The sequence below is a fragment of the Poecilia formosa genome, unplaced genomic scaffold (genome assembly GCF_000485575.1).
Source record: "Poecilia formosa unplaced genomic scaffold, Poecilia_formosa-5.1.2 Scaffold202, whole genome shotgun sequence".
Taxonomy (NCBI): domain Eukaryota; kingdom Metazoa; phylum Chordata; class Actinopteri; order Cyprinodontiformes; family Poeciliidae; genus Poecilia; species Poecilia formosa.
Window position 1 is genome coordinate 321028 of NW_006800141.1, and position 12935 is coordinate 333962.

A 12935-nucleotide genomic window follows, 5' to 3' on the forward strand; every position below is an offset into this window, starting at 1 on the left:
TTGTTATTTTTGATATTGGCAAGCCTTACCATTATGCAAACGTGTAACTGCAGTTTTGCTAGTTGCGACATGGGACGTTTGATCCTATGGTCTTATATGAAATAGCCATAAAACTCTTGCAAAGCTCTGTCACTTGGTCTGGATTCAAGGTGCACTCTTCAACTCTCTAAATGTCAATGGGACACCTGCTCAACTCTGCATAGTTTCCATGACAACAAGGTACTTGACAGCTGCAATGCACAACAGGATGCTGAAGTTTAACAGAAGTGATCTTGAGCTGTCAGTGGCAGACAGGCAGAGAGGTTGACAGGCGGACTGGGAGATATGAGCGATACAAGAACAGGGGGCGGGGGGGGGAATATTCATGAAAAAAAATAAAAATAAAGACTGAGATAAAGGCAAGAGAATGAAAGCAGATAGAAAGAACCACGATATCAGTTCAAATAAGAGCAACAGAGAGGCTCAGTAACAGGGAGAAACAAAGACAAATGAGAACACACAAGAGGAGGTTTCTTTGATGTATTAGAAGCATGAGCAATCGAATAGACATAGGCAGGGTAAAATAAAGGAAAAAGAAAGTGAGATCTACAGATATAGAGTGGGCAGTGACTGATACTATTTGTAGGCATAATTTCAAGGGCAACAAAAGGGCAGTCAGGCAAAGGGGAACAAAATCCTTGTCCGTTTGTCTCCTCAAATGGCCTCTAGGGAAGCTCTGAAATGGGCCTTTTCTTCTTGGTCCTTTTCAGCTCTAAGCCCCATCTACATGACAAACAGTGTCACTTTGAAGCTGCTTGTGTCATCTGTGCCTATCTGTCACTCATTCCTGACCTTTTGCTCTCCCCTCTCATCTCTTTCCTTTCTTTCTTTTTTTTTCTACAGTAATTCCACTTTTTTTTGTCAGGGTTTCCTTTTCCCTCAAAATCCTTTTCATTTATGTTCGATTTTGGTCTGTTCAGAAAACAAGAACATGACAAAGATAATTCAGTGGATCAGCATTTCCCTGTGTTGCATGTATTTAAAAGAGTATTTAAAACAAGGATAAATGGGTTTCATGATGGTTTATTGATAATGTCATTGGTAATGATAGGTAACTCTTGATGCTGAAAAGGATTGTATTTATTCAGCAACATAAAGCTTAATTAGTAAAAGTATCTGTATTCTTCAGTGGCACCCCTAGGTCAGTCCTTGTATTACCAGGATGAAACACACATGCTCACCTTTGAGTAAAAAAAAATGCAATTATCGTTGACAGATGTCCGAGTGGTAAGACAACGGTCTCCTACCTGGTTGAAGTGCTCCAGCCTTTTCTTGAACTCAGCAATTGTAGGATCCATGCTGCGAACTTTGACCTCTGGGTTTTGCCTCTGGGCATGCAGACCATTTCTGACGATTCTAGCGTTATAGCTGGGGAAATAAATGTAAAATCAGCAAGATTAATGTTATCACTTACTTACTTTAAACTTCAACCAATGTCTTATTTGTGAGTAGATCAGTTACAGGGATGCATGTTGTTAAAAAGAGGAAAACTGCACAAGCTTGGGCAAATTACTCCCTCTACTCTGGATTGCTCTGCTGGATTGGATTGGTGTTCTGCATTCATTTCCAGCTCTATGAATCCAGTACAGAAATAAGGCAAACAGTGGGAGCAAAACAACACCAACAAACACTTTACAAACTACTTTCCCTACATTACTATAGTACTCTTTATTTGTGCATGTCTTTGTAATGTTGTCTGAATTATTTTGGGATTTATATACTGATATAAATTATTAATTTGTGAACTTAAAAGGATATGAGGGGATTGACAGGTACTGACATTAAATCAATAGATGCTTCCAGCAGCAGCGCTACGGTGATAAAGCGATTATGGATGGCTATAGTCGGTGTGTTTGTACAGACATGTTTATAGGTATGACATCCATTTGTGGTTGTGCTTACTCGCACATATATGCATTCATGCAAATTTGAGTGGAGGGAATCATAAAAGTGCTGAACCTGAGAATTTGTGGCCTGTGATCTGAGCAATGTGTTGATGAGGTCTGCGCTCCATCAACTTGCTGAAATGGCACTTTACTGATCGGGCCAATAAAAATCGCCCCTCTTAACCCTGTCAAGCTGCACATTAACTTTACATCCCATTGTTCTTCTTTTTTTTTATTATTATTATTTATTCATCAATGAATTGCTTGATTTACTTTAGTGTGTTTGGAAAGCTGAGTTACAAGTCTCCCAAGGCGCACACTCACACAGATAACCGTATCTTTGTTTTGACAACAGCTAAAAGCTCTTACTGCTGCCAACTCTAAATCTTTTGAGGATGGAAACAATCAATAGTCTTCCAGCGTCACTCCACCAAATAAAATAATAAAATGTAAAATCAAACATCTGTGGGTTTGGGAGTGTATGCATGTCTGTCTCTAGGCTTGGCTCGCGATGACAGTACTGGAAATTATCACATCAGACTGGATACTAGAGAGAGAAAAAAGACGTTTCATGGTGAGTCTGGCGCAGTGCTAGGCTAACCACATTTCATTGGAGTAACATTTGATAGCACATAAGGGACATGACAAATGATGCAGCAGGATATCCCGGGATAATTACTTGATAGCAAATTTAGTGTGCTAAACAGTATAATCCAGCGGTTTATGGCACAGATCAGACTTCAGTAACAGCAATTAAATGCTTAAATCTTTACACACTTTGCCTTACTTTAACAAAACAACATTCTGCTCATTTCTCTCCTCGAGTCAAATGTTAAGTGTAAGCAAACATTGCAAATGATTACCTAAACATGTATTACTTTTGACTCATGAGTCTCTGGCCCCTTTCGGTGGAACTGTAGCAGTCATCGCTGAATGCCCCATTAACACACACTCTTAAAGGCTGCTTTGTCTGGATCCTCTCTCTGCTCACAGCACACAGTAGCAGTGACCTCCGCTCCCTGTTTTCAACTTCTAACTGAACTCTCTTGATCTTTTAAAGGCCTGCAGGAATGCTTTCTGTGTTTGAAGCAGAAATCAAAATCAAATATTCATCTTCAAAGTGCAGTGGGGAGACAGCAAAGTGAACTTGTACCTCATTATCCTGATTCTGGATATTTGTATGTGTACTTTTCATAGAGTTATGGCTTTAAAAAAAAAAGAAAGTGGGTGTATTTAGATGTGGTTTATAGAGATTGTGAGTTGTAGCAATGACGTCATTCTATTTCATCCATCCTAAAGCCAGATTGGATCTGTGTTTGGAATTGTTTTCCTGTTGGAACATGCTTTCGTGTTGGTTAGGTTGTTGAGGAACACCTGATGAATAGACAGAGCCATTGTAAACTGGAAGTCGGGAGAACACCAATGTGAGGCACGTTTTACACCAAACTGGCCGTTTGTACAAGTAAAAGTGTCAAGTAAAACACCGCCCGGACAATTATTTTATGGTTGGTTAGATGAGATTTGACCACAGTGATCAGGAACAATTTGGCAGAAATCTAAGTGATGCTTTTAAACCTGAGAGCGCTGTTCCAGCTGTCAGGCATGGTGGGAGTAAAACCATGCTGAGCACTTGACAAAGTGGATGCAACAATACTATGAATACCTCTAAATTTAATAATTTTACCTACAATCAAAGGCAAGATGGCTGAACTTGAACACAATCGGATGTTCCAGCGGGACAATGATCTCATAAAGCACTGTTGATTTTGGAATGAATAAGGCTTACTTGGGTTTTCTGTATTTGCCCAGATCTCAACCCATCTGAAACTTTGTGGGCAAGGAAACAAAAACACTGCAAAGCCTACCATTGCTGACAGGAAAATTAGGTCAAGTCAAGGAAGCAAGAGTAAAAAATGTCATCTATAAACAAGAACTGTAAGTGTGAGACTGTTTATACATAAAACTATGTTACTGACAGTTCTACCGTTACAGCTGGAAAGAATGTTGCAGGTGGTGCAACAGATAATTTGATTATTAAGGCTCCTTTCTCCAGACTGTTGTTGAGTGGAGAAGGTAAAGTGTATCAAATCAATAAAGTTATTTTATGACTTACCGTCTGAGTCAATCTAGCTTGCTTGTAGCATTTCTCAAATTTGTAAACCTCTTATTTGCAGCTTTACATTACATTTCTTAAGCAGAAATTAGCATGACGTCACCTGCCAAACATTCTTTGGGGTTTGTCAGCAACTGAACAAGCGGTGGCCGCACATTGAGCCGAGGTTTGCGCCCCTTATCTGGAGAAACTGAACAACATACCATAGCGCATCAAAGCTGAGCCAGCTGTGTCCAGTATAGTGTAAGGCTATGTTTACCTGTCTTCTGAGTCAGCAACCCGTGACGTAATATCGGCTTGTGCACGCGCATTGTCACAAGGTAGGGCGGATTGTTGGATAGTATAGATAGTCGGAATATCTGTGTTCATCATCGTTAAAGTGCTGTCATACAGATTTCGAGGAAAAATAATAAGAAATCATGGTCCATCATTATCAGTGGGGAACATGCAATCTCGACAGCCATTACCCAGAGTTCGCTAATCCTGATTGGGGGCGGAGCCGGCGTCACGTCAATGAATCACATGGTAAAATTGTGTCATTCACTTTATTAATAAATTCAGGTATTAAACATAGAGAAAAATGTATTATTATTATTATTATTACTATTAGTAGTAGTAGTATTGTTATAATTACAACATAATTTTGTGCATAGTGCTTAATAAAGGACAATTTAGTAAATGTTGCCATCTACATCATTAAAACCAGGCAACACTGGAAAAGCTGCTATACCGCTATTTCTTCCTGCCCTTTTAAGAGGAAAGCCTGAAGTCACAAGTGAGTCCAGCAGGGAAAGCAAGGGAGGGGTCTAGTGGATGTCTGTAGCCAGCTAACTTTACGAGCTGGGCTTGGACATGTTGAAATAGTCTGAACGAGAGGTTTTGTTCTGAAAGGCCAGACTGTTCTCACACACTGTGAGCCTAGGAGCCTTTCGCTGTAGTACAAACACTAAAGGAACTGGTGAAAGCCACTTTACAAACATTTAATCAACATAACCTATGAGAACATGCTGCCAATTACAGCGAATATAAATATGTCTAAACAGATACAAACACTCTGCCGGAGTCCTGTGCCCCATAAACAAGTACACATGGCTCTGAGACCTGCCATAACCTCTAAAATTTTAGATTTGCTCTCATGAAAAATAAATATTTCAAACACCAAGCTAAAAAGAAGAAAAAAAGAAAGAAAAGAGAACATTTTGGTTGCTCTTATTGAAGCTGTCTGAACTCCTGGCAGTAAGCAATATAGCATGCTATACTTCAAAGGCACCAATATTAAAGAGGAAATACTTGGATCACAAAATGTGCAAGAAGAAACTGCAAGCAAAAATGAAGGGGTCATCTGCAGGGCAGTTAAGCTTAAGCAGTCTCCGTTTTATTCACTGCTCTTTTTCTCTCACCCATCCTGCACTCTACTCCTTTTCTTTTAGCTCCTAGATGATCTCTCCAAGTCAACCCTTTGGTTGGCAGTTCAAAGTACCATTTTTTTTTCTTTACTGACTTTATCACCTCTTTTGAAGCTGCCATTGTCCTTGGCACGCTATGTGTAAGGTGGAAGGTTACAGGCGATACTCGCATCAGTTTAATTCTTTATTTTATTTATTCTTTTATTCCCAACAACCTCTGATTTCATCAGGTTTAAAAGTCTTCTTCTAACATTTCGCCCAATATTGTCAGAAAGAAAATTATTTTGATAAATGTTTGGTCTTCTCTTCCAACTGATTAGTATTAAGAAAACCTCTGCTTTGCTGAACTTTAGGGAACCTTAAGTTAATCTATTTAATAGGTTAGTTAAGGCTGCCATGTGATTCTGTGGTCTTGGCTAGAAGTCCAGAGAGCCTCCTGTCATGTGTTTCATGATGTGATTGCTCGGATGTGTGGGAAGAGTTGAGCAGAGTCAGAAACATGAAGATCAGCACAGGAAAAGAAGGCATCTTGGCAACAGCAAATGTCATCGGAAAAGATAGCTGCAGAATTTAGCGATATAATCGTTCCTGTTTGGAGGTTTCTTGGAATTTGTTTTGATGATTTCATTCTGACTAACCCCTTCTTGTGATGGGGAGTGTCTGCATGACTAATCAGGCTCTGGTGAGAAACTCAAAACTCAGAAATCTTGTCATTTGTAATAATTCATCTAGTGCTCAGCCAACACTCTTAAGGAAACCTAGAATTCCAAGTATTTCAAGGGGCTTCAAAACTTTTTGATTTTTAACACTCCCTGGATAAACATTGTTTTGATAGATGTCTGTTTTTTCTCTTTTGGTCTTTTGCAATATCTTTATATTTAAGCTTATAAATATGAAGGAGCAAATATTTTAACATCCAGAGAAAACATAACCATCAAAGATATATAAATACAGCTACACTGTGTTTATATTGAATCTATTAAAATTATTTTTACAGCTTGTTTAATGTTGGTGAATTGAAAAGTTTTTGTTTTAACTCTCAACTCCAGGTTACATCATTTTAGTCAAGAACATGCATATTTGTCCATGAAGTTTACATCAGCAGACCTTTAATGTTAACTTTCTGAACTACACCTGAGGTAAATCATGTGTGCGGAGCTGGCGCTGTGTCTATCTGAGGTATTTCTCGATGAGATATGGGTGATTAAGGTTTTGTGGTAGGCTTGGGTTTACTCCTTCAGAAGGGTTCCCAGGTTGATTTGACCAGGCTGTTTTATTGAATGGTTGCAACAGCTATATGGCTTAAGGTCTTACAGCTCAAATTACTAATGTCTCACACACAATAAAAGTGTGGTCTCAGCAGTGCAATAAAAGCTGTAACTGTGCTTACAAAATGCTCCCTTTCATGCTCCACTTTCTAGATGATTTTAAAGCCATCAATTGCCTGTGCCTGGCCTTTTATTAGGTCAAGTCAGGTACTTCTTGATTTCCTTAAACATTTACTTTTGCACAGGGACTGGCGATGTGGCGGTGGGGGGTGTCGCATCCATTAGTCTCACTATGTAAAATTTTAATTTACATGGTCAATCATTTATGTCAGATTTCATGTAATGCATCATATGAAGTGCTTCACTAAGTATTATTGTTTTTATACCTCAAGACCGTTTTCATATTTTGCCTAAATACAGATGCAAACTTCAAGGAATTCTTGTGAAATAGAAGGAAAGTGACAAATAGTTTGAAATATAATTTTTATCTAAATAAAAATCTCCAAATGTGGCATCTATTTATTTTTGAGGTCCAGTGAGCCAATGCTTTGCAAAGTACTGTTGGTTGTAAGAATAGCAGCAAATAAAATCTTTCTGGGTTATTTGTCTCTGTATTTGCAGTTTAAGAGGGTGACGTTTTTTTTTGTTGTTGTTGTTGTTTTGTTTTGTTTACCAGTTCTGCTATGCAAAATATTTGATTAGTCAGACAGCATGGGAGTATCTTTAAACAGTCATTTTCAAGTTTTAGGTTTATACTCCGATTATTGTTTCTGTTACAATTGTTTTTCAGCCTATAACAGGTTTTCTTTCACTATTTTCTTTCTGCTTTTTATTTTAAAAATAATCTGAAAAGCACTGTTAATTTTCCTTAATCGTATTTCTAAGATTAAGGAAAACTACTCTTGAATGTAGTTTTGTGGTCTGTCACAAAACTGCATTCAAAATTATGATTGTAAAATGCGAAACAGTTTCAGATGAATAAATATGGTACTTATGTGAAATAGTATATAAGTCCATCCTTTAATTTTACATGAACAGAGTTCCATGTGTTGCAAAAAGACATTGTGACTGGTTTGCCTGTCTCCGTTTCCTTGTATAATCAGCCATGTGCTGTGGTAGCTGTTGGCTGCATGCGTTTTCTTGGGAGATGGAAATGAAAGCTGATCCCAGTCCCTTCCTCTACAGCAGACCGTGGTCTTGTGGTGATGTGGCCTACATCTAATAGCAAAATGAAATGCTCTTCAAAGATGAGCTGTCCACTGAACTTAGGGCAAAATTGGTTAAGGAAAAAACAGATTACAGACAGATTTCCAGGGGAAAGTTTGAAGGATCCGCTGGTGACCAAGGTCACACATCCTGCGTCCAGAGAGCCTAACAGATAATATTTATTATATCCCCTAGCCATTGCTTGTGGAAACACACAAGCCCTGGTGTAGGTTATCCAAACCAAAACTTTTTTTTATTTTATTTTTAATTTAGCCCTTGTCTTGTCCTTCCTTGGAATGTGCTGAAGACCATTGTGACCTGGGCCAAACCCAGATATTTGGAAAGCTGGAACAAAAACTGAGCCACAGTGAATGCACTTAGTCTGAAGAGTAAAGGGGAACTAATTAAACACTCCAACATATTTGCACATATTTACAGCTATCCACATCCTGCTAGTACCTTGTTCCTTAGAGGTGCTTGGTATCATTAGATCTATTCTTTTCCCCCATGTCTATCTGCAGGCGAGGTGAGACAATATTTAGCCCAGCCCATTATTAGCCCATTACAAGCCTGCATTCAACAGAGCATGTCTCATTTCTTCAGCACTCCAGGCTAATGAACATGTATCGATTTATCTAACAATTGCAGCAACTGCAAAGTGGCAAATTAATTTGCCACATAGTAACTTGCTCTTGGCAAAAAAAAAAAAAAAAAAAAAAAAGAGATATCCATGCTACTCCTTTCTTTTCTCATACTCCTGTTTCTTTCACTTCTAAACGTTTGTAAGAATGTCTTATTACCAAGACGCTGGTTTAAGGCGTATATCTTTGGGCGTACACAGCTCATCTAATTCAAATCCTTCTGAGCGGGGCTATAAGAAAAGTTAACTGTCAGTTGCCTCCCAAGTAAGTTTTCATTTACTTTATTTTTGCTTGCGCAATCTCTTTTAAGTGGGCAACCCCTCTGATATATGCAGTATAAACACTGTCAGCTACTGTAAAAGATAGTGGTGTGACTGGTTATTTAAGCTGTAGTTTCTATTTGAGTAGCTATGAATGTCCACAGAGATTTTTCTGTGGTTTTTGTAAGGAAGTTGATCTACCTAACTATGCCTTACCATCTATATCAGCTGCTTATAAATAAGATCTAACACTGAAAAGACAATATACTTAAGAATGGAGAAGGAAGAATCACTCAGAGTCCCATTTATACGAGAACTGCAAATGATTTGAAATACGCTGCAGTTTTCTCCCCATGTGATTTATAAACTTCATTATGACATACTGAACTCCGTCTGTTAAGCACATATCTTTAACAGCATCATTGGCAGCCCTTACATTTCATCTTTCAATCCTGTTTTTCACTTTTAAGTCTATGATTATGTAATCCATAGGGTTCTCAGTATCGTTCTGATGCCTTAGGTTTATTTATCTTACTGTTCTTGTTTTCCCTCCTGGTTACTATGGTGGACAGATCTTTCAGTCATTCTACTCCTTGCCTCTGGAAGTACTTTTCACCTGACATGTAAAAACATATCTGCTTGCACTCTTTTTAGATTTTGTTTCTGCGTATTTTTATACTTTTTGTGTGCCTTTGTGTTTGCACTTGATTTCGGATTGTTTTGATAGCAAGATAACCCTGAGTGTTCTTGAAGGTGCAAATAAATAAAATGTACTAATAGGACTAGGTTTTGTTGTCTGGCAGTTTACAGTGAATATGTTAAGCCTTTTGGTAAATTAGTCAGTCATAGCTACAACACTGTTGACACTGATAGAGGTGTTAGTCTAAGAAAAAACTGTGGTTATACTGCCTCCATGTGGTGAGTACTATGAATTAAAAGCACACTGTGTTCATTATTTAAAAGCAATGGTTAAAATTAAAGCAAGATCACTTGAAAAAAGATAGCTTACACAACTGTAACATATTTTATTTCATTGTAATGATCACAATAACCTCCTGAACAATGGCGTAGTGACGCAAAGCTGTCATCCCAGCCTTTTATTACGTACATTAAACACTAATATTCAAGTGAAATATAGACAGTTTTCTCAGTTTGTTGTGAATTTTAGCTCCATGGACATTGAAAATCCAATCTAAACCAAAGACATTTAAACTGACAAGTTTTATTTGCAGCTAAGTGAGGGAACCAGCCATTCTCCCTTCCTGCAACTACAAATTTATGACTCACTGGGGACATGAAAGTTAAACAAATTATAAAAAGAAATTTGTAAACATTTTCCTGTAGTGTTAGTGGCAGAGCAGTGGAAACATAAAATATGGCCATAGCGTGTTTAAAGCTCTAATAGCCTGTGATGGAAATGAGATCGATTAAAACTGTAATTGGCCCGTGGTTTGCTTTGAGGACTTTTCCAGGCCTGGCTGCCCTAACCGTGTTTGTGGCTGGGTGTAACTTCTCCCCACCTCTGTGTCGCCTGCATTAATGTACCAGCAGACATGCTGCAGTCTGAGACGGCAGACCACATAGACCTCGAAAGAAAATAGCTAAACTGCTAGACTTAAGGAACACAAAGTGTAAAACCCAATGCGTGCACTCATAAAAATTGATATAAACTGAGACGGATTTTGTCATAAATAGAGGACTTATTTGAAAAAGAGACTAACAATAGCACTTTCATCCATTTAGACAAAAACAAACAGACAAACAAACAAAAAACATTAACCTAATCTTTTTTAGGATCTGTGCTTGATCAGAGGATACACTTATTGATCTAATTACTAGATTTATTGATCTTATTACTAATAATTTATTTTCAACTTCAGGCCTTTTTGTGCAATGCAATTATGATCAAATAATTTTCTTTCTAATCTCTTTTTTTTCTGTTCTGTTTTATATTCTTCTTATTATTCAGGTTTTCTGGCCACACCTCTTTGGGAGCAGACCCAAAACCCCATGGAGAAGATGGGGAGGATCCATCGTCTAGCCTGCAAGTAGAATGAATGGATGGACAGATTGAAAAAAAATAGGCATTCATTGTTTTGTTTTTTTTCTGTGAAATACTGAACTAACACCACTGCTAAACTATAGTTGCTAGTCTAAATCAAAATATTCTTTGCATTCGATTATAAAGTTTCTGACTTCTTTAATTGGTTATGAAATACCTTTTGCAGTGATAAAATACTGCCACTAAGTGGCAATATGGGTGAACATAAAAACTGCTGGATATAGGTTGGACGGAAAGAAAGGAGGAAGGAAGGGAAGAAGGAAAGGAGGAAGGACTGAAGGAAGACTGGAAGAGAAACAGATATTAAACCCTAAAACTGAATCTCTCCTCAAGCCCACATGCCTACATGCCGAGAAGGGCACGGATAACTGAGGTTAGAGGTCTGGGGGGAGACAGAGGGACAGTTGGTGTTTGGACGGCAGACAAGGGCAGGCAGGGGCAGAGCCAGCAGAGTAAACTATGCCCGAGAGCACAGCCGGATGGAGTGGACTGTGATCTTCTGGTGTGGTGCAACCACCTGTTTGCTTGTCTGCTTATGTTCAACTGATCAAAATAACATGAGCTAATGCTAAGGGTTGATTTTTTTTTTTATATATAGTAAACTGGCAAAAAGTAGTCAAAACAGGTTGACCAGATTTAAGGTGAGAGCACAGTGTATTCCAGTTTATATGTTTATTCAACCCACATACATAGGACAGAGGCTCTGTGAGGGTGCTGAGTGAGGAAAGTAGAGTTCATGGTTTGCTGCTGCAAGGAGGTGGGGGCGGGGGGGGGGGGGGCACATGGAAGTACTTCTCACACTTGTCCTTTACCATGAACTCATGCAGACAAATTCACAAGACGCACCAGCCCCAGAGCACACTTCTCTTCACACATAAGAGAAATTACTTTACAGACACATAACCACAGATGGTCCCCTGACACTCAATGAGAGGGACATTTGAGAGCACACTGCAGATAGATGGATTAGGAGTCTGCTTTAACTGCAGCTACCCTACACCAGAATAACATATATCGCATGGTGTACTACGAACCTGAAGTCAAAGTGGAGAAGAGAGAGGAGGCAAAGAGAAGAAGGACAAAGGTTGGAGATTTGTTATGCAAATGAAGGCAAGCAGACGGTGGGATTGATAAACACGTGGACAAAATGGCCTTCTTGGCGGAAATCCCAGTCATAGCTATCGTGCTTGCCATGAGCAGGCATATCTGTCAGTCAAGAACAGGTTGGAAAATTGTACTCATGACCATAAGGCAGCCAAAGAGATGAATTTGAAAATTCCAGTTTAAGGCAATTGGTTTTACACCAATTCAGTAATTTATTACAATATAATATTACTAATCAATAATTTCAATTTCTTTCATGAGGAACCACATCACTAATAAAGATGAAGGCAGACAATAATTTTTGTCTTGGTTTTTACACATCGGTATTTTGTGTTACTCCCTAACTTGGACTTTTCAAAATTTACTCTGACATAAAGATTTAGTTGATGCTAGTAAACATCAATGTGGGAGAAAAGAAAAAAATAAATAAATAAAAATAGGGATCTCAATTATGCATATGGGATCCTACAGGTTCAGTCTTAGGAATTTAAAACTTTTTGTGATTGGCATTTTTTATCTGATTGGATCAGATTCACTACTTATAAATGAAGTAAACCTATTTGACTTGGATCACCTTAAAAAGTTGCACTGTTTGCGTGCAGTGCACGCAAACATGGATATTTCTGGAATCTCTGCTGTGTTCGTAAAAACATGGCATTTCATTAATAAAAACAAAACAAAACTACAAATAGACATACACTAAGGAACTCTGCTCAAGTGCCCTGTGTGATGAAGATGTACAAGTGACTCTCAATGAAGTGACAAACATAGAGATAGAGAGATGAATTAGACACAGTTTTCAGAGCTTTGTTTCTGTTAATTATAATCATTTTCCTCTTACAGATAATTAAGACACAGCGTTTAGGAGTAGAATATTACATTAGACCAATAAAAAATGTAGACACAGAAACGTGGAGTGTATGAAAAATATGTTTAATATTCACTATTAG

General features: G+C 38.2%; 1 protein-coding gene and 1 long non-coding RNA gene across 3 annotated transcripts in view; one reads left to right on the forward strand and one right to left on the reverse strand.

The window, feature by feature from the left end:
* Positions 1 to 10999, forward strand: part of LOC103148282 (uncharacterized) — a 38318-nt gene extending 27319 nt beyond the window's left edge. The window contains exon 3 of the long non-coding RNA XR_001664092.1: positions 10789 to 10999. This is a non-coding gene — a long non-coding RNA (uncharacterized LOC103148282). The remainder of the gene's footprint in view (positions 1 to 10788) is intronic.
* LOC103148283 (glypican-5-like) overlaps positions 1 to 12935 on the reverse strand; it is a 95808-nt gene that overhangs the window by 28328 nt on the left and 54545 nt on the right. For both annotated transcript variants that reach the window (XM_007566972.2, XM_007566971.2), the window contains one exon: positions 1287 to 1407. In XM_007566972.2, coding sequence (XP_007567034.1) covers positions 1287 to 1407 — 121 coding nt within the window. The remainder of the gene's footprint in view (positions 1 to 1286; positions 1408 to 12935) is intronic.